This window comes from Panthera leo, chromosome A2, assembly GCF_018350215.1.
Source record: "Panthera leo isolate Ple1 chromosome A2, P.leo_Ple1_pat1.1, whole genome shotgun sequence".
In the NCBI taxonomy this organism is placed as follows: Eukaryota; Metazoa; Chordata; class Mammalia; order Carnivora; family Felidae; genus Panthera; species Panthera leo.
The window spans coordinates 54,737,728-54,765,373 of NC_056680.1; the positions used below are offsets into that span (position 1 = coordinate 54,737,728).

General features: G+C 44.4%; 1 protein-coding gene across 10 annotated transcripts in view; it reads right to left on the bottom strand.

Annotated features, from left to right (window-relative positions):
• Nucleotides 1–739: 739 nt before the first annotated feature.
• CA2H3orf20 (chromosome A2 C3orf20 homolog) overlaps nt 740–27,646 on the bottom strand; it is a 95,329-nt gene continuing 68,422 nt past the window's right edge. For 8 of the 10 annotated variants that reach the window (XM_042911507.1, XM_042911522.1, XM_042911515.1 and 5 more), the window contains 5 exons: nt 12,053–12,356; nt 9,400–9,507; nt 7,925–8,067; nt 1,588–1,719; nt 740–965 (listed from right to left, as the gene is read on the bottom strand). In XM_042911507.1, the coding sequence (XP_042767441.1) occupies nt 869–965; nt 1,588–1,719; nt 7,925–8,067; nt 9,400–9,507; nt 12,053–12,356 (784 nt within the window). In that variant the 3' untranslated portion in view covers nt 740–868. Of the gene's footprint in view, nt 966–1,587; nt 1,720–4,678; nt 5,566–7,924; nt 8,068–9,399; nt 9,539–12,052; nt 12,357–27,646 lie in introns of those variants that run through there. The other 2 variants (XM_042911541.1, XM_042911579.1) reach the window with 2 other exon arrangements.

Genomic DNA, 27,646 nt, shown 5'->3' on the forward strand with positions numbered 1-27,646 from the left:
CTGCTCCAGGAAGTGGCTCTCAGGAGCCTCAAACAGGCCTAGAGCTGGGGACCATGACCCAGGAGTAGTCAGCACATGAGATGGGGAGATAGGGCTGCTATCTCTGGGCCGGTGATGCTGGCAAGGATTCTTCAGGCCTATCAGCCTGGGAAGGGGTGTCTAATCCATCAAAGAGCACTGAGGCTAGGCTAAATGGGGACATTAACACACGAGGGGCGGGGCACAGGGTCTCTGGCTGTCTGGGACAGATAGACATCACTATCTTTTCCATCCCATTCCATGCCCGTTTCCCTCTCATTCCACCTGCCCCCTTATTCTCCCTCTTCCCTAGTTTCCTCCTCCCTCATTTCTCTTCCTGCCCCTTCTCAGCAGCTCTCCATCTCTCCCCCTGCCTTTCCTCCCATCTGTTGCTCTTCTTCTCTGTCTTTCTCCTCCCTCTTTCTCTCTCACCCTCTTTTCCATCTGGGCCAGAAGCAGAGTCCTTTTCCACCTAGTGAAGGGTAGGTAGGAGGGCACAATTCAGTCCCATCCAAGACCTCCCCAGGGTTAATATATCCTTTGGCTTGGCCCCCTTAGAGTGAGATACCTGTTTCCTTGGGAATGGGAGATTCTCTGGCTGGTTTAACTGGTCACAGAGGAAGCTCTGGGTCAGAGGAACCACATTTCCAAGGACTCAGCTTGGAACAGGTCTGTGGGGGACCTCGTAGGAGCCAGCCTATCCCACGGCCTCACCCAGATGCTGGAGGCACGCTTATTTATTATGCAGGGGCTTAGAGAAAGGGGGTGGGAGGCTTGGGAGGCAGGACTAGGGTGAATGTGAGAGGAGCTGTGTCCAGGCTTAGAGCTCTGGGTAGCTGTGGGGGCAGCATCATTTCTTGGAGGACTGTTTTTTCCAGATGGCCGACTTCTTACTGCCTCTCTTGGCTTTGCTGAGAGTATGCAGAAACACTTCAGGCTGTTTCATTCTAAAAACCAAAATAGAGAGAAGCAAATGCTGGGAAATGGGTGGAGAGAACTGGTGTGAACGGGGCCCAGAGCCCTGGCCCTCGGCTTTGCACTGTTGAGGCTCTCTGGGTGTTGCTGCAACCTGGGGGGTCCCAGTGGCACCTGTAACCTTTCTAACAAAAACTGTAACAGTTTTGTTTTTCCATCTTCATAAGAAATGTGTGATTTTTCACGCTCTTGCAGAATACATAATTCATTTCAGTTAACATGGCCAAGTTAAGGTCTAGGAAGTTTCTCGCAGGGAGACAGTGGGCAGTCTCCACTCATCTCAGACTGATGATGGCCTGGACTGTAGGATTTCACCACTAAAGGTCTCAATGGCCACCACCCAGACCACTGCCAGCAGCTCTGGGGAGCTGAGCAATGCTCAGCTGGACATTGTGTTGATTAAATGGGCTAGCTGTCAGGGATGGTTAGAGATGACCCAGGCCCAGGGGGAAGTGACTTGCCCAAGGCCACTTAGCCCCACATGGACTCTGTGGCCTGCAGCAGAGCCAGGGACTCTGCTATGAGCCACGCCCATTCTGTTTACCACAGGAGGGCCCCTCAGCCCTGGGCCGGGGTGGGGTGGGGGATACCTACTTCTCAGCTTCAGGGGAGGACTCCTCCATCTGGTCCGCCATGGTCAGTGAGGAGAAGCTTCCTTGGATGTCTTCTGGTATTGTTTTCTTGACTGAGTCAGGGTCTTCCAGGCCCGGGATGTAGGTTGAAATGCTGCAGGGGAGGGAGGGAAGGAAGGGCAACGCTCAGCAGAGCCACAGCCTGAGGGGACCCTGAGTAAGCAGCCCTCACCAGCACCTGGTGCTGCCATTTAATGTTCCGGTTCCGAGAGAGAAAAGGACACAGGGCTGCCCCTCACCAGGGTGGGTAAAGGGAGAGTCTGACCCCTGGGGACACAGAGACTCACTGGAGGTCAGCTTCTCTGGCTTCTGTTTAGGGCTGGATCACCCTAACTCTGTGCGAGTGACACCTGTGCACCCAGCACTGACCATCGGAAAGGTGTGCAGTGGGGCAGGAGGGCTCCATAAAGTGAGCAAGGGAGGGAGGGAGCACAGGACACCCAGGAAAGTCCTTGTGTACAGTGTTAGGGGCTGTGTCCCCCTCCCCAAATTCACATGTAGGGGGAGTCCAAATTCCTGGTTCTTCAGATTGTGGCCTTGCTTGTAAATAGGGTCACTGCAGAGGCAATGAGTTAAGAGGAAGTCATACCAGAGTAGGGTGGACTTTTAACTCAAAATACCTGGTGTCCTTATAAAAAGGGGGCAGTGTGGACACAAGCACACACACAGGGAGAATGCCATGAGAAGTCTGGGGTAACAATGCTGCCTCAAGCTAAGGAATTACCAGAAGTGAGGAGACCAGCCTGAGCGAGTCCTTCCCTGGCGCCTGTGGAAGGAGAATGGCCTGCCCACACCACCATCTCTGGCCTCCAGAACCGTGAGATAATACATTCCAGTTTAAGCCACTCAGTGTGTGAAGCACTGTTACAGCAGTCTTGGGAAACTAATGAGGACAGAGACGGAACAGGCCCTTTTACTCCTCATTTCTTCATATTAATTGAGCCCCTGCTATGTGACTTGCTTGAGGGCAGGGTGTTTCGCGATAAGAGATGGGCAGGGGAAGGGAGACAAGGGCCTCTTCTGTCATTCTGAGAATCCCAGAAAAATAAAAAAGGAAGGTGTGGACCGGGCTGTCTCCCCCGTCCCCTTTGGTCCCGGCTGCAGAGGTGGCAAGAAAGCAGATTCTGGGAGTGGGTCTCCTGAGGCTTCCTGAGCCGAGTGCCCTTGTCCCGCACCCGACCCACCCCTGTCCCCCAGGGTGGGTCATGGCTCAGCATTTGTTAGGAACTCAAAACATAGGTAAATGGAGCAATGGGAGTCCAGCCCAGTGGGGCACCGTAAAAGGACTCCTACGTGACAGCTGCCAATAGCAGGTTACATGACGAGAGAGTCAGTGTGACCAGGATGGCGGGAGCATCAGCGGCGGGAGCATCAGCGGTGTCCCTAAGTGAGACCCTCCACCAGGCCTGGGGCCGTGTTGGCAAATGACACGTACTGACACCTGGGGAGTCCGTCTCCTCCATCTGGCCCCGGGCTCATGGAGAATGGACCTGGTTACCAGAGCAGGCGGGGTGGGCTTTGGAGACAAAGCAGCCTTTGCCCTGGGAGCTCATTAACTGGGGAAAACAGCCCCTTTTTCTCCCTGCCCCCTCAGCTGCAAAGCACCCACAGAGCATTTCCCCCCACCCCCCACTTCTAAACTGTGGTTAAAAGTACATAACATAAACTTTATCCATTTTTTTTTTGTACACACTTTAGTGGCATTAAGTACATTCACACTGTTGTGCAGCCGTCCCCACCATCCATCTCCAGAACCTTTTCGTCGTCCCAAACTGGAACTCTGTCCCCATTAAACGCGAACTCCCCACTGTCCCTCCCTCAGCCCTGGCACCCACCCTCCGACTTTCTGTCTGCTCTGGGGACCTCATGTAAGTGGGATCACGTGGTATTTGTCCTTTTGTGCCTGGTTTATTTCACTGAGCATAATGCCCTCAACGTTCATCCGTGTTGTAGCGTGTTGGAATTTCCTTCCTTTTCCGGTACATGCGCAGACCACATTTTCTTTCTCCATCCATCCACGGACGGGCACTTGGGTTGTTTCTGCCTCTTGGATATTACCAGCAGTGCCACTATGGACTTTGAAAGCCCACCTTCAATTCTTTTAGGTGCCTACCCAGAAGTGAAGCTGCTACACCATAATTCTATTCTAACTTTCTGAGGACCCCCTCCTACTGTTTTCCAAAGCCGCCGTGCCAGTTTGCATTCCCGCCGGCAGTGCACGTGGCCTCAGGCTCCTCCACATCCTCGCCAAAGCTTGCTATTTTTGGTGCTCCGACAGCAGCCATCCTGACGGGTGTGAAGCTGTGTGTCACTGTGGTTTTGACTTGTGTCCTCTGATGATTAGTGCCCTTTGCTCTTTTTCTTCAGTTTCTGCATCTTTGGAACAGCCAAGCTAAAGCAGGTTGAGGTCTTATTCACTTCCAAATCCCCAGTGCCGAGCACGAGGCCGGGCATGCAGGAGTTGCTCAGAAATGGAAGGAATGGCAGGACTGCCAGGTTAAAAGTGGGAGCTGCTTCTGGAGAGGAGCCTCCCACCACTGGAGGTATATGAGGGGCGGCCGGATGGCCTTGAGGGCCGGTTATCAGTGGACACTCTGTCAACCGGCCCTTCCTCAGTCCGACCTGCCCTCTGCTTCCCTGGGATAAAATCAGCTCTAGGTCTTCAATCAGTGAACGTTTCCCAAGGAGGTTCAATGTGCCGGGCTGTGAGCATGAGCAAAGGACACAGACAGAAGGGAGGTGGGCCATGTGATATAGGACACCCAGTCCTCTGGGCTGGCACAGCTTAACACAGCGCCTTCCCAACACACTGCCTTCTCCTCCGGGCAGAGTGGTCTCTCCAGCCCTGCATGAATCTCCCCCTACCCCGCCAGTTGTCCTTGACCTGGCCTGGCCCCCACCCTCCTGCTCCTTCACAACCAGTCTACTCACTAGCAGGGGCCCCACCCCATTCTCCACTGGGGCTTGGAAGGCCTCAGTGGGAGGCCCCGCCTCCCTGGGCAGCCCGGGTCCCCTCCCTGCTCACAGCCCTTGCTTCTCCACGGTGGCCTCACAGACCCCAAGCCCAGATGGACGGCCGTCTCTGTGGCTGGCTCCTCTGAGTGCCGGGTAAGCAGCCCAGCCCTTCTGGATCTGTGCTCCGGCTCTGCCCACCCTCCTGCATTTACTCTGCCCACCTGTATTTTCTCTCTCCCACCTCCGCACTATGAATCCTCCCACAACAGCTGCATAAAACCAAGCAGCTGAAAGTCTACTCCGGCAAGGAAGAAATGACTCCCACCAAGGGACAGGGAGGACCCCCCCTGCCAGAGCTCTGCTAGTGTCCCTCTTGGAACAGAGGACCCAGAAATGAAAATGCTAGCACTCCAGGACCTATGGCTCCCTTGGGCTGCGCCGATAGCTCTGACTTCTAAGTTACTTTTTTCAGCATAACAGACTATCACGCTGGGGCTTCCAACATCCACTGACCATAAACCTTCCACGACTAAAAGTAAACATTTGTTCATTTTCTTCCCAAACCCCTGCTTGACGGCTGAGCCTACTGCAAACTCCTACTCTGTCATCTCTCCCCATCTAGGGCACAAATGATCAGTCAGGCTTCCATGAACACATCTAAGTTGCATATTTAGGGAAAAAGTGGACAGGCCAAACACAGAGGTCTGCCCTTTAGGCCCACCACCACTTACTGGGTGTGGCCGAGCAAGCAGCTGCCTGAGCCCCGTCCATCCATCTAGTTCACGAGGACATCAAGAGATCTCACCCAGTGTCTTCCTTGAAGTTAGGTATTCTAGGCCGGCAGCTTGTCTCACTACTATTTTAGTTACCCTGCTGGAAGAGGAATCAGGCCAGCGGGTGGCTTTAGAACATGTCCCAAATTTCTTTGACATTCCTCCCGTCAAGAGGTGTAGTGTCATTTCCCTCCTGTGAATGTGGGCCGGCCCTAGGGACTCACATGGAGTGGACGGTGATGACATACATGACTTATGAGGCCAAGCCATATAAGGCAACCCAGTCCCCACCTGGCTGTGTCTCAGGATGCTCGCTTTTGGAACCCAGCTGCCATATCTGAGGAGGCCAGGGCCACATGGAGAAGCCATGTGTAATTGTCGCGGCTGAAAGCCTGCACGGACCACCTGACTTGAGTGAGCAAGACTTTGGGATGACTCCAGCCCATCAACTTCTGATTGCAACCACATGAGAGACCCTAAGCAAGCACTACCTAGCTGAACCCGGTTGGCCCCCAAACTGCCAGAGATGGTAATAAACAACGGTTGTGTGGTTTTACACCACTAAACTTGAGGTGGTTTGTTCCACAGATAGAGATAAAGGAACTGTTGTTATGGCAACATTTTCTTGTAGAATTCCACTCTTTTTTCTCTAAGTGCTTTCAAACTGCCAACCTAATAGGCCATTCTGGAATTAAGAGGAGTTCTACTGGTTTATAGTCTCCGGAATCCTCCCCTTTCCACTTCCAAAAACCTAGACTCTGTGTGTGTGTGTGTGTGTGTGTGTGTGTGTGTGTGTGTGGTTTGTTGATTCTTTCTCCATCATTCCTCAAAAAATTATTGAAAACCATTGTAAGTATTAAGTCCTTTTAGAACCCGTGCATATAACAAATTAAGAACCTGGAATTCATTTTAGTAATAATAATGACAGCACTAACAGCTATAATTTGTAACCTCTCAATAAATGTTAGTGATGTACCAGAACTTCACACACACTGGCTCATCTAATTCTCACAACCCCGTACAGTGGAAACTGCTTGTTCTTGCTTTGCAGGCAAAGAAGCTGAGGCAGAGAGAAAGTAAGTGGTCCTTTGAGGGACAGTGGAAGTCAAATAAGAGCTACATCTTTTTGTAACTAGTTTTTGGCGTCCCCATCCACCATACCCCTAAGCACCCCATCTGTTAAATACTTCTGAAAATGCCTTTGCTTGCTGTCCCTGGCACCTTCCAGTGGTCTCAGTTCATCTTCAGTGTGGGCCTTCTGGATAGCGTCCTCCCCAACCCCCTTCTGTCTTTGGTGTATTTCTTTCTTGAGCCCAAGCAGACCCAGAGCCTCCGTTTCCCTTTCTCCCTGGAACTGTCATTGAGCTGGTCTTGAATAACCTCCAAGCCCTCCTTGAGTCTCAGGCCTTGGGGTCTCAGTGACTTTCCTCTCTGCACCTGCCAGCATCTGCCTTCCTGATGTCCACAGGCTCCTCGGGATCCTGCCTTCTCTACTAAGCTGTCCAGGATGCTGGGGTCAGGGCCTGACCTCTACCAGATCCTCCTAGAGGAACCTCTATAGGGTCAGGCAGACACTCTGACATGGTCCCAACTCAGTGCACTGGGGAGAAATTGGCGTCAGGACTCCTAGAAAGCGGAGAGGCCTGGTGGGAGTGGGGTGGGGTTGCTGTCCCGACTCCATGCGGTAGGGACACAGTCAAAGGCAAGCCCACGTGCTAGGCAGGCGGATGCTTTTTATGTGTTTGCTCATCACTTTCTGGTTTATATGGCACTTCAGCAAACACGCCTTCATTACATCCTCACAACAACCCCGGGAGGTGGGAATTATCACCCTCATTTTAAAGGTGAGGATAATGAGGATTAGGGAGGCTAATGGTTCCCCAGCTTATAAAGAGCAGATTTGAGGCTTTCTCTTCCTCTTGGAACTCCTGACCCAGTAAATTTTTCACTGCATTTTCACAGGCATTCCAGAACCCACTGCCAGCTCTTAACACAGCCTCCAGCAATGTCATAAACCCCATGCTCCTTCCCTGGATCAGGCTGCATGCTTCTGGAACCAAGAGACCTACCTATGCTCATCTCACCCAAGCTGGGCCTAGGAGTCACTCCATAGATGGATGTCACCTGGTTGAAAAGCCTACGCTCTGTGGCCAAGAGGCAGCCTTAAGCCAGCACCACCCCATTCCCTTTACAAGGGACTGAACTCACCTCATGAGGGACCCTTGACTACATGGCCCTGCTGGTAAACAGAGAAGCAGGACTGGGATCGCACACAGGATGGGGTAGGGTGTCGTAGGGCAAAAGGCAGGATGTCACTAGGACCCCCACCCAAACCTGTCTCCATTATTTTCCCCCACAGAAATTGGCACTGTGCAAATCATCCTGTGTCCCTCTTTCTCCAAGAGGGCACTTTCCCCTGACCTGTGTCCCAACAGCACGGCCTCATTCCCCCTTGCCACCTGTGAAGCTGTCTGTTTTGCTGCCAGCTTCTGTCCCCAATAGTGTCCCTTCCATAGAGAGGTCTCCTCCCACCCTGTGCTTGCCCTGCACCCCAAGTTTTTCCTGTTTTACCTAAATTTGTAGTTGTCTGGCAGGAAGTAGCCCATCTTGCAGTCTTGTCGAGCCTGGAAGATCTGTTTCAGCAGATTCTGCCTGCTATAGCCATATCCATTCAAAATGCAGCCTCCAAAAAGGAGTTTTCCCCCAGCAAACATCTGTCAACACATAGGAAGGAAACAGCAGGAGGGCACTGAATCTCAGGATGGTGCCATGGGCCTCAGAGCCTGTGCCAGAATTCAGGCCTTTCTTTGATGGTTTTGGGCAAAGGGTATTACCCTCCCCAAGTCACCCAGTGAGGTGTGGCTGAGTCTGTTCCCCATCAAGGTCTCCCAAGTCAGAGGGCAGCCCCACCATCCCAGCCTTTGCCCTCTGCTGGCCCACCTGCTCAGAGGTCACCTCACACACAAGGGCTCCAGAGCCCTGGGGCCTGAAGGGTTTCTTCCTGCTCAGAGGGACCCACTCCACCCTCCTACAGCTGGGTGGCCCACTTATCCATATGCATTGATCAGCTGGCCCCATGGGATGGGAGCTCTTGAGGGTAGGGATCTTGTCCTATGGCTCTCTGAACCCCCACTCTCTACATGTCAGTCTCCAGCAAGTAGACACCTGTCCAAAGATTTCTGTGCAAGGATATCCATTAGAGTGCTATTTGTCATGGCCCACTGCCCAAACAAAAAGGAGATAATGTAAATGTCCAACAAAAGGATCACAGGTAGAGAAATCAAATGACAGATTCTCATGCAGTGATTAAAAAATTACAATTAAAAAAGCAAGACTCCAGAGGCACCTGGCTGGCTCAGTCAGTTAAGCATTGGGCTCTTGTTTTCAATTCAGGTTATGATCTCACAGTTCACGAGATCGAGCCCTGCATCAGGCTCTATGCTGGCAGTGAGGAGTCTGCTTGGGATTCTCTCTCTCCCTCTCTCTCTGCCCCACCCCACTTGTTCTCTCTCCCTCTTCAAAATAAAAAATTTAAAAAACATTTAAAAAAAGCAGGACCCCCAAATCAGAAAAATCCAGGGGCCAAAATGTTAGCATGGGCACGCCCCAGGGCTTCCAATAGTGCTGGATCCAGCAGCTGCCCAGTACGTCCTCATTGTGTGAACAAATGAGACAATCTGGGTAATACAGGGAAGCAATTATTTTCTAAATTTTTTCAATAAATATACATATATTTTTACAATGCTCTGGTTTTAGTAAAAAGTTATTTAAAAACAGACAAAGAGAATTTGGTTCTCCAGGTTAGGTGTCCCTCGCTCCCTTGAGTCTTCTGGGATGAGGGATGCATGGGGTCAGGCTGCAAACGGGAGACGGGGCTGCAGCCCTGGTTCTATGTGATGGGTGACTCTCAGTCAGGCCTTCTGCCTCAGAGCCCACAGACCCTCTCTCCTTTCCCCTCCCATATTTGTGATTCCACAAGGGTAGGGGCTATGGGGGACTAGGTTGGCAGTAGTTGGTGGTGAGCCCCCCGCCGGGCCCCAGCTCACCAGAACCATCCCCTGCACCACCGCATACTTCTTCACCAGCAGTGGTGGGTTCTTCTGCAGGGCACTGTCCAGGTCATACCGTAGCAGGCGGTAGGGGTCATGCCGGCACTTCCAACAGAGAAATAAGTGCCCATCAATCCTATGCCAAGAGGACGCACTCAGATTCCAGAATTCTTAGCCAGGCCAAGTTCCCATGGAATCCTGGAGCCCCTCAACATCCCCTCCCAACTCCTGTTCAACAGGCTGTTCAGCCTCCACAAGCACACCTACCATGACCATTGCCAAAGGATGCCATCTAGGCATCTGGGTTCATCTAGGGCCTTCTGCTTGTGAAAGCTGTCATGGAGATGACTGTGCCCCACCACTTGACAGCCACTAGCCCCACACTCTAGGGTCTGCAGGACTTGACTGTTCCCTTTGTCTGGGAGAAGCCCTGTGGGAGATTTGGAGGTATACTGTGTTCCTGGGTATACCTATTTTCAGGATTCCTCCACCCTCTGCCCCCTGCCCCTCTGGACAACCCCCTGTCAGTGCCAGGACCTGAATCAAACCTACATCTCAAGGTGGGACCTGGGCAATCCAAAGAAAAGCTCGTCTCTTTCCCCTCCTTTCTGGATGCTATGAACCCATTAATATGGCTAATGTATGATGTTCTCTGGTTTGATCTGCCTTTTATTTCAGGTGCCTCTAACTGTCCTACCTGACATTTCAATTTATTTTTTTCTGGAGAGAGAGGGGAAGTAAGTGTGCACAAGCAGGGGAGGAGCAGAGAGAGAGAGGAAGAGAGAGAATCTCAAGCAGGCTCCACAGCCAGCATAGAGCCTGATGCAGGGCTCAATCTCAGGACTGTGAGACCATGACCTGAGCTGAAATCAAGAGACAGACACTTAACTGACTGAGCCCCCCAGGCACCCCTGATGTTTCTATTTAAAATTTGAAACCCAGGTGTGCTTGGGTGGCTCAGTTGGTTGGGCATCTGACTTCAGCTGAGCTTATGATCTCACAGTTTGTGACTTTGAGCCCTGCTTCAGGGTCTCCACTCTCAGGACAGTGCTTGCTTCAGATCCTCTGTCCAACCCCCTCTCTTTGCCCCTCCCCTGCTCACTCTTGCTCTTTGTTTCAAAAATAAATAAGCATAAAAAAAAGTGAAACCCAGAGCTGTATCTGGTATTTTAGCTTTCAGAGCAAGACGTTAGGGAACATTTCTACCTTAACCAAACACACTGGAATGGTGGAATCAGAGTCACTGTGATATTTGACACCTCCTTCCAGAATTGTCCTCTGCGCCCCTCAAAACCCACTATCTACTCCTCCATTGGCCTCAACCACCTCAGGTCAGGCCCGGTCCCCATTCGCAGTTCTCGCAGCTGGGCTGGACCGCCATGCATCCTACATTTACGAATAATTATTAATAAACCATTAATAGCCCCAAGGTAAATAAATGTCACCTCTAAGGTCCTATGGGGGCAGGGATCATATCTGTCTATGCATGGATCAGTGCAGGGCAGGAACTCAGTAAGTTTTCACTAAATCTATGTAAATTGGGGTTGACTCCAGGAAACATACATGGCTTTGATGTATGTGACTAGTAAAAAGCCTTCTGGTGTCTGATCAGACTGGTTCCAATGCCAAGCTCCTGGCACTACCTGGGTAGGCTCATGGGGTCAGGAGGCTGCACCCCTGGGAGCAAAGCTGGAGAAGGTATCCCCAGGACAAACACAAAAACTTAGACTTTGTGTCTGCAGTAAAGGGAGAAAGGGCAGACAGTGGACCAGAGAGGGCATGGGGCCAAGAGGATTTGAAGGAAGTTACTAGATGAACATGAAGCTCATGTGCTCACGTGACATCCTCTGCTCCAGTGGGGCTGGGGATGGGGCCACCCTTGAACTGTGCTAACCCTGCCAGAGATGGCTACTGACTGAGGATGATGATGAGACTCAGGAAGGACCCTGCAGCCAGGATGGGGAGAAGGTGGTTCCATGTACCCCTGACTAACAGACCCTTGAATAGGACCTCAAGCACCCCTTTCCCTGTTTCTTCCGGGAACATTCACCCACCTGCCCAAACCGTCTCATCCTGGGAGACTCTCCCTGATCTCTGGAGGTGACAGGGCCTGCTCCCAGCTCCTGCAAATTGGAACTGGCCTTTCATGGCCCTGCTCAGGAGTGCTATATGTGCTCCCCACCATGCTGGGAGCCTCCCTGGGGCCTGGCACAGGGCCCGTGCACAGTAGGTACTTGGCTACAGTCTGTGAATATTCTTGAGCCCTGGGTACCCAGTGGTGAGCCCATCTCTGCTCTAAGTACTTACATACCAATATATAACCACAGCTATGGTCAGTGCCCTGGATGAAAATGGCAGGAAAAATCTTGAATGCAGAGAAAGCACCCACATAAATGTGGTGACTTTCATCTCAGGACAGGAGGATGAGTCAGAGAGAGAGTAGGGGGGGCAAAATGTGGCAGACAGTGTGTGGAAGAGTGTGTACAAAGGCCTGGAGGAGAAAAGGAAGTAAAAGAAGGCCTATGTGCTGAGGTGGAAGGACAGCCTCTCAGCCAGATGCTCAGCCAGTCCTAGCCTACTGTGGGAGGTCCTCCCCCCAGGTTCCTGATGCCTGGACCCTGGGGCCTCCTCAGCTGGGCCCAAGACCAACCTGGATGCAGGGTGAGGCACGGCCCTGCTGCCGGTGGCTGTAGAGTGTGTCCAGCATCCACTGGAGCTGTGCGGTACTGGTGGGGTTCTGGCTTGAGACTATCCCAAATACCAGTACCTGGCTGGGGTCACGGGGTGCAGACAGGAAGCGCTCCAGCTCCACATCGGTTACCAGGGGTGCCTTCACCAGGCACTTGCAGCCAGCCCTAATGTCTTCCTTGTGAATAAGCTTCCGCAGCACCAGTGGGCAGTCAGAGGGCGAGGCTGCCCACCTGGTGGGGCTGCGCACCTCTTGGGCCTTCCCCCTACAATGAGAAACAAGTGGGCCGGTGCTCAGTGGGCAGGGCTCGGGTCCTTGCCCCACTAGCACCTGTTGGTGCAGCACCACCTTGGATGGTGTGTGTGTGTCCCTAACCTCTGTGTTCCTCAGTTTCCTCAGGTGCAAAACTTGTGACTCCTTCACCCATCCAACAAAAACTTTGGAGTCATCCTGAACCCTCTTCTTTCTCTGACACCCACACCCCATCCAACCCATCAGTAAGCCTGTCTGCTCTACATTCAAGAACGATCTAGAATCCATCCACTTTCCTGCCCTCCTACTCCTACTGACACGGCACAAGCTGCCATCATTTCTTGCCTGGATGACTGCAAGGGCCTCCTAATGGTGCTCTTCCTTCTCCTCTGACCCCTCTTCAATCTATTCTGCACACACCAGACTGGGGAATCCTGGCTCCTGTTAGAACCTAAGTCACGTTATGTCACTACTTTCTGAAATCCTCCAGTGGAGGAAAGTGGAATATATAGAAACTGCTATATTTTGATAAGAGAGTATTGTGGTGTTTTAACTTACTCATTTACTATCCTCCACTCCCCAGCTTGGTGGCATCCATGGGGATGGCAGCCCATGTTCCTGGTGTGGTTTGCTGATACCAGAGATGGTAATATGAACTTTGCTCTCAAGGAACTGTGGTTGTGTGGTTTGATGTGTCTGGAGGTTCCCTGAAGGATTGGCTAATGGCTTGCCTTTGTATTTCCCACCTTGGAATTTTCTCCTGGACAGCATCTCTCAAAGTATTTAGAAGGAAATATATCAGATACAACCTCCTGGTGCAAGGTATAACACACAGGCACACAGTACACAAACCAAAAAGCTTGGGAATAAGAGGCTGGGGAAAAAATTCATGAGGGAATAAAGACTTTGGAAGGTTCCACATACACTAGGGAATCTAAAGGGACACATGCATGCCCAGGGTTGGAACCATGTTTAGAAAAAGCCTGAAAACATCCTAGATTTTCACCCCTGGAAGATCTTTGGGCTCCACACAAGTGGGAAGTGAAGGACAAAGTAGAGATGTAAAGAGCCTGGCTAAAAGCACTAAAGGAGTGTACATCAATATAGTTAATCTGCAATGATAGGAGGATTGTTGTCACTGTTTTTGTTGTCGTTGTCGTTGTTGTTGTTGTTGTTTTGGCTCTAGGTATTTAAGGAAGTTTGTCAAATTTTTCTAGCTGACTACTAAGCTAACCAGAGATCTTATGATCACACATGACAAAGAATATAGTCTTTATAAAAGTAGTCTAGAAAAGTCTCTAAACAAACAACTACAAACTATGAGTAGCAAAAACAAACCATGGAAAGGGAGGAATTTTGATTTCTAGAATTACCACAGTATAATACTAAAAATATTCAGTTTTGAACAAAAAGTTATGAAGCACTAAAGAGAAACAAGAAAATATTTCTCATTCACATGAAAAAAGAAATAAAGAAAAACTATCCCTGAGGAAATCCAGCTATTGGACTTACTAGGCAAAGATTTTTAAATTAACTGTCCTAATTATGCTCAAAGTACTAAGGAAAGCAGGAATGAAGAACTTAAGTAAACCAGGACAACAACGTCCACCAAACAGAAAATATCAATGTAGAAATGGAAAGTATAAAAGAAATCAATTAGAAACTTTAGAGTTGAAATGTACAATAAATGAAATAAAAAATTCAACAGTGGATCTGAACAGGCCAAAAAAAAAAAAGAACCAGCAAACTTGAAGACAGGCCAAGTGAGATTATCCAGTCTGAGGAATAGAAAGAAAAAAAATGAAGAAAAATTAATAGAGCCTCAGTTACACGTGAGACACCATTGAGAATACCAATATATACACAATGCGAATTCCAGAAGGATAAAAAAGAAAGGAGCAGAAAGAGTATTTGAAGGAATAATTGCCAAGAGAGTCTTCAACTTTGACAGATCTCTAACAAGCTCAACAAATCTCTAGGTAAGATAAATTCAAAGAGATCCACAGTGAGACACATTATAATTGTTAAAAGACAAAGACAAAGAGTATCTTGAAAGCAACAGAAGTATTTCACCACATAGAAGGATCCTCAGTAAGATTAACAGCCAATTTCTCATCAAAAATAATGGAGGCCAGAAGGCAGTGGAATTACATATTTAAAATGCTAAAAGAAAAAAAACTTTCCAATAAAGAATTCTATATTAAGCGAATTTTCCTTCAAAAATAAAAGAGAAATCAAGACATTCCAAGATAAACAAAAGTTGAGGAAGTTTGTCACCAGTAGGCCTGCTGCAAAAGAAATGCTAAAGTATCCTTTAGATTGAAATGAAGAATACTAGGCTGTAATTTCAAACTATATAAAGAAATAAAAAAACACTGTAAAGGTAACTACATTAAGGAAATATAAACCCACATTATTATATTTTCAATTTGTAACTCCTGTTTTTTTCTATATGATTTAAAAGACAAATACATAAAACAATAATTATAAAACTACATTAATTGGGCACACTATGCATAAAGATGTCATTTTTGACAACAACAATGTGGCAGGGGGTATGGATCTGTATAGAAGAGATTTTGTTACTTTTGAAGCTAAGTTGGTATTAATTCAAGCTAGATTGTTATTGTAATTCCCAGACCAACCACTAAAAAATAACTAAAAACTACACAGAAAAGGAAGTAAGAAGGAAATAAAACTGTGTGTATTATTTAGGGCTCTCCAGAGAAACAGAACCAATAGAATATATGTAGATATATATCATAGAAAAGTTATTACAGGAGTTGGTTCATGTGATTATAGATGCCAAGAAGTCCCACAGTCTGGTGTCTACAAGCTGGAGATCCAGAAAATCTAGTATTAAAATTCAATCTGAGTCCAAAAACCCAAGAAACAGGGAGCCAATAGTGAAATTCCTAGTCCAAGGCCAAAGGAATAAGAAGTAAGGCTTCTGTGTAAGTCCTAGAGTCCAAAGGCCCAAAAACCAGGAGCTCTGATGTCTGAGGGAAGGAAGAAATAGACTTTTCAGCTCAAGAAAATAAAGAAGGAATTCACCTTTGCTTTTTTGTTTTATTCAGGCCCTCAGTGGATTGGATGATGTCCATGCACATTGGTAAAGATGGATCTCTTTACCAGTCTACTAAATCAAATGCTAATCTCTTCCAGGAACACCTTCACAGACACACCCCAAAATATTATTTTCCCCTTAGCCTAGTCAAGTTGAAACAAAATTAAGCATCACACCATATACCAACATACATAAAAATAGGAAACAAAAACAAAAGTCAACAATGGAGGAATTGAGGAACAAAAACTATAAGATTTTAGAAAACCAATTAACAAAATGGAAGAAGTAAGTCATTAATTGTAATTACTTTTAAATGTAGATGGATGAAAATCTTCAACAAAACTCAAAGACTGACAGAATGGAAAAGAAAACAAAAAACCAAAAAAACCCTATGACCCAATAATATGATCTCTACAGGAGACCTGTTTTGGAATCAAAGATACAACTGAGTTGCAAGTAAAAGGATGGAAATAAACTCCAAGCAAATAGTAACCATAAATGAACAGGAGTAGCTAAACTGATAAGAGATAAAAATATATACTTTAAGTAAAAAATAATTTCAGGAGACAAATGAGGTATTAGACATTAAGAACAGGGTCACTCTCACTAGAAATATAACAATTGTGAATATATATATGCAGTATGACAACACAGTCTAAATATATGAAGCAAAAACTGACAGAACTGAAGGGAGAAACAGAAAATTCTACTCTAATAGTTGGGTATTTCAACACCCTATTTTCAATAATTGACAGAGCAACTAAAAAAAGACAAAAAAGAAAATAGACAACTTAAAGAACACTGTAAACCAACTAACCAAAGAGACATATGTAGATCATTTACCTTAACTACAGAAGAATATATATTCTTCTCAAGTGCACAGGGAACATTTTCCAGGGTAAACTATATATATTCACCCATCAAAAAGTCCCAATAAGTTAAAAAAAAATGAAATCATAGAAGATATTTTCTCCAATAAGAATGGAATGAAATTAATTCCCTTGCCTTTGGGGATGTGTCGAGTAAGAGATTGCTACGGCTGAGGTCAGAGAGGTCTTTTCCTGCTTTCTCCTCTAGGGTTTGGATGGTTTCCTGTCTCACATTCAGGTCCTTTATCCATTTTGAGTTTATTTTTGTGAATAGATGCTGGAGAGGATGTGGAGAAACGGGAACCCTCTTGCACTGTTGGTGGGAATGCAAATTGGTGCAGCCGCTCTGGAAAGCAGTGTGGAGGTTCCTCAGAAAATTAAAAATAGACCTACCCTATGACCCAGCAATAGCACTGCTAGGAATTTACCCAAGGGATACAGGAGTACTGATGCATAGGGGCACTTGTACCCCAATGTTTATAGCAGCACTCTCAACAATAGCCAAATTATGGAAAGAGCCTAAATGTCCATCAACTGATGAATGGATAAAGAAATTGTGGTTTATATACACAATGGAATACTACGTGGCAATGAGAAAGAATGAAATATGGCCTTTTGTAGCAACGTGGATGGAACTGGAGAGTGTGATGCTAAGTGAAATAAACCATACAGAGAAAGACAGATACCATATGGTTTCACTCTTATGTGGATCCTGAGAGGCGTGACAGAAACCCATGGGGGAGGGGAAGGAAAAAAAAAAAAAAGAGGTTAGAGTGGGAGAGAACCAAAGCATAAGAGACTGTTAAAAACTGAGAACAAACTGAGGGTTGATGGGGGGTGAGAGGGAGGGGCGGGTGGGTGATGGGTATTGAGGAGGGCACCTTTTGGGATGAGCACTGGGTGTTGTATGGAAACCAATTTGACAATAAATTTCATATATTAAAAAAAAAAAGAATGGAATGAAATTAGAAATCAGTAACAGAAGGAAATTTGGAAAAATCATAAATATGTGGAAATTAAGCAACACATTAAACAATCAATGGATCAAAGAAGGAATCACAAGAAAAATGAGAAAATACTTTGACATTAATGTAAACAAAACAACCCAAAATACTAAAACTTATGGGATACATTGAGAAGAGTACTCAAATAGAGATGTATAGCATTAAAAGAGAAGAAAGAGCTCAAATCAATAACCTAACTGAAATTTACATTAGAAAAACAAGAGCAATCTAAACTCAAAGCTAGTAGAAGGAAAGATAATTCTCAGTAGGTAAAAAAAATAGAAAATAGAAACCAATATAGAGAAACAACTAAAAAATGTTTGTTTCTCTGAAAAGATCAACAGAATTCATTAATCTTAGTTGGATGTAGGAAAAGTAGAGAAGACTGAAATTGCTAAAATAAAATATGAAAGTGGGACATTATTACTGATCTTAACTAAAAAGGAGTATAAGAAGTCACTGTGAACTGTACACCAACAAATTAGATAACCTAAATGAGGGGCAACAGGGTAGCTCAGTCAGTTGAGTCTCTGACTCTTGATTTAGGCTCAGGTCATGATCCCAGGGTTGTGGGATCGAGTTCCATGCAAAATGTGAAGCCTGCTTGGGATTATCTCTCTCTTCCCCTCTGCCCCTTTCCCCCACTGATGCTCTTTCCCCTAGACCACTTTCTTACACCATTCACAAAAATAAACTCAAAATGGATATAGGACCTGAATGTGAGACAGGAGACCATCAAAACCCTAGAGGAGAAAGCAGGAAAAGACCTCTCTGACTTCAGTCATAGCAATTTCTTACTTGACACATTCCCAAAGGCAAGGGAATTAAAAGCAAAAATGAACTACTGGGTCCTTATGAAGATAAAAAGCTTCTGCACAGCAAAGGAAACAACCAACAAAACTAAAAGGCAACCAATGGAATGGGAAAAGATATTTGCAAATGACATATCAGACAAAGGACTAGTATCCAAAATCTATAAAGAGCTCACCAAACTTCACACCCGAAAAACAAATAACCCAGTGAAGAAATGGGCAGAAAGCATGAATAGACACTTCTCTAAAGAAGACATCCGGATGGCCAACAGGTACATGAAAAGATGCTCAACGTCACTCCTCATCAGGGAAATACAAATCAAAACCACACTCAGATATCACCTCACACCAGTGAGAGTGGCCAAAATGAACAAATCAGGAGACTATAGATGCTGGAGAGGATGCGGAGAAACGGGAACACTCTTGCACTGTTGGTGGGAATGCAAATTGGTGCAGCCACTCTGGAAAACAGTGTGGAGGTTCCTCAAAAAATTGAAAATAGACCTACCCTATGACCCAGCAATAGCACTGCTAGGAATTTACCCAAGGGATACAGGAGTACTGATGCATAGGGGCACTTGTACCCCAATGTTTATAGCAGCACTCTCAACATTAAAAACTTTTAAAAAAAGAGATAATTTCCATATAATCCAGCAAATGCATTATGGGTATTCACCCAAAAGAATGTAAAACAGTTCTCAAAGAAATATTTGTATACCCATCTTCATAGCAGCATTACTCACAATAGCTAATACGTGGAAGTAACCCACGTGTCTATCAACAGATAAATGAATAAGCAAAATGTGGTCTATATATACAATGGAATACTATTCAACCCTTAAAAGGAACAAAATTGTGACACACAGTACAACATGGATAAACCTGGAAGACATTATGCTAAGTAAAATGAGCTACTCACAAAAAGACAAATACTGTATGATTCTACTTATTTAAGGGACTTAGAGTAATCGAAGTCATAAAAACAAAGTAGAATGGTGGTTGCCAGGGGCTGAGGGAGAGGAAATGGGTGGTCAGTGTTTAATGGGGACAGAGTTTCAGTTTTACAAGATGAAAAGAGTTCTGGAGATGGACAGTGGTGATGGTCTCATAACATGAATGTATTTAATACCACTGAAATATACACTTAAATATGACCAGGATGATAAATTTTATGTTATGTGTATTTTACCACAACATAAAAGTTGAAAAAGAAATTATAAAATTATGCTTGACTTCACTGACAATAAAATAAGTATGGAAGATGTAGAGTAGGAGGACCCTAAGTTCACCCGTCTCATAAATACAATTAGGTTAACACCTATATCAGTGTAAATGTCCCAGAAAACAACCCAAAAGCTGGCAGAATAGACTCTCTACAGCTAAATATAAAGAAGAGGCCACATCAAAGAGGATAGGAAGAGTGAAAACACAGTCAGGAACTAAATGGACTTGGAGGATTGTGCTGGAAGGGAGGGACATTGCAGGGGAGGAGAGGGGAAAGAAATAGACCCTCACATCAGGCACCCCAGTCATGTGGAAACTGCACAGGGAAGACGAATCCCCATAACGTTTGGCTTTGAAAACCAGAGGGGCCAAATTTTGTGAGTTCTTATGATCAGAGGGCTTAACATCTGGAACTTTAAAAATCAGTGGGATTTTTAAAAACTCTGAGAGGGCAATAGGAAATTGAGTCCCTGCCCTTAAACAGCACAAACAGCCCCATGGAGATACAGCATAGAAGCAGCAGTTTGAAAACCTCCTGAGGTATACAGGAGGAAGATCTGTTTACTAATCTCAGAGCATGTGCTGAAGGGGCAGGGATCATTGGGAGACTTCTCTAGGAACCAAGGAGCTGGCAGGTGCCATTTCCCTCCCCTACGCCCTAGCCTAGACACGTAGATACCTGCAACGAGTGCAGTGCTAACATTCACTACTTACTTGCTAACAGGGCACCCTATCCCCACACACTTCTGTGGATCTACCCCCTCCAACCTGGCAGGCCATGGCTTCCAGAAGCTGTAGGTCCCTTCCCACAGCAAATCTTCTTAGACCCTGTTAACACGACCTGCCCTGCTTCTGTATTCTCCTTCAGATACCACCCCCACCCCCATATGCCCTTAGATGGAGCCCATCCAGAGTGATGCCATAAGCCTGGCAGCATGCAAGCTGCCCCAACAGGGACCAGTACCACTCCAAAGTGACACCTGCCCCAGGGAATGGGGAAGATAACCACTGACACCAGTCCAACTGTGGCCCAGCAGAGGCCTGGGAGCAGACATCTGGTCTATGTAGGCTCTGCCCACCAACAAAACTTCTCAGGGAAGAACACAGGAAAAGCACTCTGTATATCGGTGCTACTGCATCTCTGGAAAATGCCTGGCCTGACTCAACTCAAACCTCAAACTAGAGGCCTCAGACTAACCCATTAACAACACAGGAAACAAGCCCTGCCCACAACAGGTAGAGAGAGCCACTGCTGATAACTGAAGGCAAAAGTGACTCAGCCACAATGGCAGGGTACACAGAACACACATAGGAGACACCCCTGAAGCACCAGTTCTAGGGAACAGGGGACACTGCATGGCAGGGCACTATAGGACCTCTTCTTCATAAGGCCACTACTTTCAAGAGCAGGAGACATAGCTGAATTCCTAACACATGTAACAGACATAGTCAGGCAAAGCGAAGAGATGGAGGAATATGTCCCAAATGAGAGAACAGGACAAAATCACAGCAAGAGACCTAAATGAAATGGAGATGAGTAATATACCTGATAAAAAATTTAAAGTAATCACCTATAAGATACTAATTTCAGACCTAAAGACACATACGGATTAAACGTGAAGGGATGGAGAAGAATTCATCATACAAAAGGAAGTGAAAAGAAAGCTAGGGTAGCAATACTTATATCAGACAGGGTAGACTTTAAAACAAAGACTGTAACAAAAGACCAAGAAGGACACTATCTAATTAATCCCAAAGGGAACACTCCAACAAGAATATATCACTGTAAATATTTATTCATCCACATGGGAGCACCCAAATACATAAAGCAACTAATAACAAATATACAAAAAGTAATCAATAGTAATACAGTAATAGTAGGGGATGACTTTAACACCCCATTTACATCAATGAACAGATCATCCAAATGGAAAATCAACAAGGAAATAGCGGCTTTGAGTGACACACTAGACCAGATGGATCTAGCAGATATATTCAGAACATGTCATCCTAAAATGGCAGACCATATATTCTTTTCAAGTGTACATGGAACATTCTCCAGAATAGGTTACATATTAGGTCACAAAACAAGTCTCAACAAATAAAAAATATTGAAACCATACCATGCACCTCTTCTGACCACAACACTGTAAAACTAGAAATCAACCACAAGAAAAAATCTGGAAAGGCCACAAATATATGAAGGTTAAATAACATGCATTAAACAATGAATGGGCCAACTGGGAAATAAAAGAGGAAATTAAAATATGTGGAAACAAATGAAAATGAAAACACAATGGTACAAAATCTGGGATGCAGCAAAAGCAGCTCTAAGAAGAAAGTATATAGCAATACAAGCCTACCTTGAGAAGCAAGAAAAATCTCAAATAAACAACTTAAACTTACACTTAAAGGAGTAGTAAAAGAAGAACAAAGAAAACCCAAACCAGTAGAAGGAAAGAAATTATAAAGATTAGAGTTAAATAAACAAAACAGAAACTAAAAAAACAATACAACAGATCAATGAAAGCAGGAGCTGGGCTCTTTGAAAAGATTAACTTGATAAACCTTCAGCCAGACTCATCAAAACAAAACAGAACAAAAAACAGAGAAAGACAAGACTCAAATAGACAAAATCAGAAATGAAAGAGGAAAGAATAACAACCAACACCACAGCAATACAAAGGATTAAAAGAGAATATTATGAAAAACTATATGCCAACCAATTGGACAACCTAGAAGAAATGGACAAATTCCTAGAAACATATAGCCTCCCAAAACTGAATCAGAAAGAAATAGAAAATTTGAACAGATCACTTATGGAAAAAAATTGAATCAGTAATCAAAAAGCTCCCAGCAGGGGCACCTGGGTGGCTCAGTCAGTTAAATCTACTGTTGATTTCAGCTCAGGTCATGATCTCATGGTTCTTGGGATTGAGCCCTGTATCGGGCTATGCACTGACAGTCTAGAGCCTGCTTAGGATTCTCCCTCTCTTTGTCTCTCTCACTCTCTCTCTCTCTGCCCCTCTTCTACACACGTGTACAAGTTCATGCTCTCTCTCTCTCAAAGTAAATAAACGTTAAAAGTAAAAAAGTTCCCCGCAAACAAAAGTCCAGGACCAGATGGCTTCACAGGTGAATTCTTCCAAATATTAAAAGAAGAAAAAATAGAGAGGAAGGAAAGATGTTCCAAATTTATTCTATGAGGTCAGCATAACCTTGATACCAAAACCAGATAAAGACACTACAAAAAAAAAAAAAAAAAAAAACAAACAAACCCACAAGTACAGGCCACTATCTCTGATAAACATAGATACAAAATCCTCAACAAAACATTAGCAAACTGAATCCAACAATATATTAAAAAATCATTCACCACAATAAAGTCGTATTGTGGGATGCAAGGGTGGCTCAATATTCACAAATCAATCAACATGATATAGCACATCAACAAGACAAAGGATAAAAACCATATGATCATTTCAATAGATGCAGAAAAAACATTTGACAAAGTACAACATCCATCCATGATAAAAAGAAAATCTTCAACAAAGTAGATTTAGAGAAGCATACCTCAACATAATAAAGACCACATATGAAAAACCCACTGTAAACATCATACTCACTGGGGAAAAACTGAGAACTTTTCCCCTAAGGTCAGGAACAAGATGAGCTTGTCCAATCTCACCACTTCTATTCAACACAGTACTCGAAGACAACAAAAAGAAATAAAAGGCATACAAGTTGGTAAGAAAGTAAAACTTCCACTATTTGCAGATGGCATGATGCTATTATACAGAAAAACCTAAAGACTCCACCAAAAAAGCAACTAGAATTGATGCATGAATTCACTAAGGTCTCAGGATACGAAGTTAACATACAGATATTCATTGCATTTCTATACACTAATAATGAAATAGAAGTGAGAGAAATTAAGAAAACAATCCCATTTACAATTGCACCAAAAATAATAAAAAACCTAATAATTAATTTAACCAACAAACACTTGTACTCTGAAAACTATAAAACACTGATGAAAGAAATGGAAGCCAATACAAAAAAAAGGGAAAGATATTCCATGCTCACGGACTGCAAGAACAAATATTGTTAAAATGTCCATACCACTCAAAGCAATCTACATATTTAATGCAATCCCTATCAAAATGTCAATGGCATTTTCACACAACTAGAATAAATAATCCTAAAATTGTATGGAACCACAAAAGACCCCTAATAGCCAAAGCAATCTTTAAAACAACAACAACAACAACAAAACAAACAACCAGAGGTATCCCAATTCCAGACTTCAAAATATATTACAAAGCTGCAATAATCAAAACAGAATGGTACTGGCACAAAAACAGACACATAGATCAATGAAACACATTAGAGAGCCCAGAAATAAAACCACAATTATATGGTCAATTAATCTTCGACAAAAGAGGCAAGAATATGCAACAGGAAAAAGACGGTCTCTTTAAAAAATGATGTTGGGAAAATTGGACAGCTACATGCAAAAGAATGAAACTGGACCACTTCTTACACCATACACAAAATAAACTCAAAGTGGATTAAGGATCTAAATATGACACCTGAAACCATAAAAATCCTAGAAGGGAGCACAGGCAGTAAATTCTCTGACACTGGCCGTAACAACCTTTTTCTAGACATGTCTCCCAAGGCCAAGGGAAAGAAAAGCAAAAATAAACTATTGGGATTACATCAAAATAAAAAAAGCTTTTGCGAAGCCAAGGGAACAATCAAAACTAAAAGACAACCTACTGAACGGGAGGAGATATTTGCAAACGGCATATCCAATAAAGGCTTAATGTCCAAAATCTATAAAGAATGTATCAAACTCAACACCCCAAAACCAAACAATTCAATTAAAAAATGGGTATAAGATGAGAACAGACATTTTTCCAAAGAAGACATGCAGATGGCCAACAGACACATGAAAAGATGCTCAACATCACTCATCATCAGAGAAATGCAAATCAAAACTACAATGAAATATCACCTCACACCTATCAGAATGGCTAAAATAAAAAATACAAGGAACAACAAATGTTGGTAAGAGTGTGGAGAAAAAGGAATGCTTGTGCACTGTTGTGGGAATACAAACTGGTGTAGCCACAATGGAAAATAGTATGGAAGGTCCTCAAAAACTTAAAAAAGAACTACCATATGATCCAATAACTCTACTACTGGGTATTTACCCAAAGAATACAAAAGCATTTTTTCCTGCAGCTTATTTACAATAGCCAAATTATGAAAGCAGCCCAAGTGTCCTTCAAAAGATGAATGGATAAAGATGTGGTATATATACAATGGAATATTAAACTTCCATAAAAAGAATGAAATCTTGCCATTTACAACAATGTGGATGGACCTAGAGAATATAACGTTAAGTGAAATAAGTCAGTCAGAGAAAGACAAATACCATATGATTTCACTCATATGTGCAATTTGGAAACAAAACAAAAGAACAAAGTAAAAAAGAGACCAACCAAAAAACAGACTCCTAACTATAGAGAACAAATGGATGGTCACCAGAAGGGAGGTGGGTAGGGGATGGGTGAAATAAGTGATGGGGATTAAGAGTACACTTATCATGAAGAGCACTGAGTAATTTACAGAATTGTTGAATCAATGGGTGTCAGGGTAGCTCAGTTAAGCATCCAACTCTTGATTTCAACTTGGGTCATGCTCATGGTCATGGAATTGAGTCCCCTGCCTAGGGCTCCTCGCTGACAGCAGGGAGCCTGCTTGGGATTCTGTCTTTCTGCCCATCCTCCCGCTTGCATGTGCGCCTCTCTCTTAAACTAAATAAACATTTTTTTAAAAAGAATTGTTGAGGGGCGCCTGGGTGGCTCAGTCGGTTAAGCGTCCGACTTCAGCTCAGGCCACGATCTCGCGGTCCGTGGTTTTGAGCCCCGCGTCAGGCTCTGGGCTGATGGCTCAGAGCCTGGAGCCTGCTTCCAATTCTGTGTCTCCCTCTCTCTCTGCCCCTCCCCCGTTCATGCTCTGTCTCTCTCTGTCTCAAAAAAAAAAAAAAATTAAAAAGAATTGTTGAATCACTATATTGTACACCTGAAAGTAATATAAGACTGTATGTTAACTATACTGGAATTTTAAAAAAAATTTAAAGAAAAATATGAATTAAAACTATACTAAGGCAACATATTCTCCTGATGAGAATATAAATTGGTATTACCCTATGGAGATTAATTTGGACTATCTCTTAAACTTTTAAATGCACGTGACCCTTGGCCCAGCAATTCCATCTTTAGCAATTTATTTACAGATATATTTGTATAAATGTGAAATGATGAATATATGTGGTCATTGCTTTCCCCATGAGTTAGAATAGGAATACAGAATTGGGCAAATCAAACATGGAACATCTATATAATGGATATTATGTAGCCAAAAGAAAAAGCAATTTATAGGACAATTTCTAAGATATAGTGTTAAGTGAAAAAGGCAAAGTTTCAGAACAGCATTTTTAATATCATGCTTTTGAAGAAGAAAGAAGAGAAAAGAAAAGCAAAAGAAAAGTGGAAGCAGAAGCAGCAGCAACAGAAGAAGTAAAATATATTTGCATTTGCTTAGACAGGCTTTAAGAAATTCTGGTTGGGTTTTGCCAGTGGGAGCACCAGCAGGAGATCAGAAGTAAAGAGGACCATACAGTTAGATATTTACTTCTCCAGTTCCTTCCCTGTGGGGTCACATTCCTCTCAACCACAGGTCAGTGTTCCCATGAGAAGGTCCTCCCCATTGCTCTCTCTGTCCAGGTTTTAGTCATTTGCCCTGAAAGTCAAATCCAAACTCTGCAGCCTGGTCTCATCAACTGTTCCCCTTCCCAGTCTAACTTGACTTTACTCTTCAGATAGGCCCACACATTTGAAACAGTCCTCATCTTCCACCTGCCAGCTCTGGCCTCTGCAATGCTGAAAGCCTGGCACTTAAGTTCCCATGCCTAGCAGTCCATCCCTTCAGTTCCTGTCAAGAGTTGGGCTGCCTGTTTTTCAAGATAGAACAGTTGTTGGAGTAACTGGAAACTGCCTCTCCTGCTCAGTGCTCTGCTGTTCAGCATTCTGTTTATGGCTCCTGAGACTGGAAGGTTAGGAAAAGGGGCTTTTACAGGTTCTGCTCACCTTTGCTCACTGTTGTCTCTGGAGAGGGAATCCTGTCTTCCAGCTCCCCACATAAACACTGCTCCCCTTGGTGCCTTATTGCCTGTTGCCTAAGGAAAACCTAATCCAGGTATATGGTAGGGCAGGACTGGTTCACTAAACAGATTTGTTAGTTCCTTCCTCACTTCCCACAATGTTTCTGAGGTATCTGAAAATACAGAAGCACACTATTTTAAGTTATTACAGCACTTACAGCTTAAATAGCACTTCTGCAAATCTAATAGACGTTGTCCTTCCCAGGAACTTAGAAGAGCATACAGGGAGAGGGTAGACAGGGCAGGGATTATTAGACCCATTTGACAAATAAGGAAACTGAGGTTTTGAGAGTTAGAGTTACTTAGACCAGAAGGTCCTAGAGTTGTATAAACTTGGTTAATTCCTGTAACTCCAGGGTTTTAGGGATGTGTTCTACCACACGAGGAGAGTGAGTTTTAAGATCAAAGGAGAAATGGACTCAGGGGTCCACTGAGTAACAGTGGCTCTGAATAAGTCCTGAATTTTCTCCATCTGGGTCAGGATCCTTGCTCACATAGATACAAATGCATACTGAAAGGAGTATATTTGTAATTTGCACATTTATTCTCACCTAAACCTACTTTGCCCTCACTCTTCCCTATCCAAGGTAATGACACCATCCTCATTCAGTTATTTAAGACAACTACCTCAAAGTCATCCATAATACTTTTTTTTCTCTTATTCCACATCAGTTAGTCATTTCTGTTAACAAATATGTTATTACATATTTTGTTTATTACAAATATGTCTAATTTTCTCCTTATTTCTACTACTACCCCTGACAGCACAATATCACTGTCACCTGGATTACTAAAATATTCTCCTAACTACTGTGATTCCACTCTTTCTACCCTAAAATAATTTTCTCACAAAGCAATCAAAAACCTTCCCACTTCCAACAATGGCTGACTAGGGGGGTTTAGACAAACCCTCCTTCTGAGAAAAAATTAACAAAAATATGTTTGCATTTCATAAGTGAGAACTTGAAAGGTCAGGATATGGAAAAAGAGAGAAAACAAGAAAGGTAAGTATGACATATAGGACAGCTTTACCCCTCAAGGAAAATTCTGATTCTGAGAGTGAAACCTAGGGATGACAGGCTGAGAAGGTGAG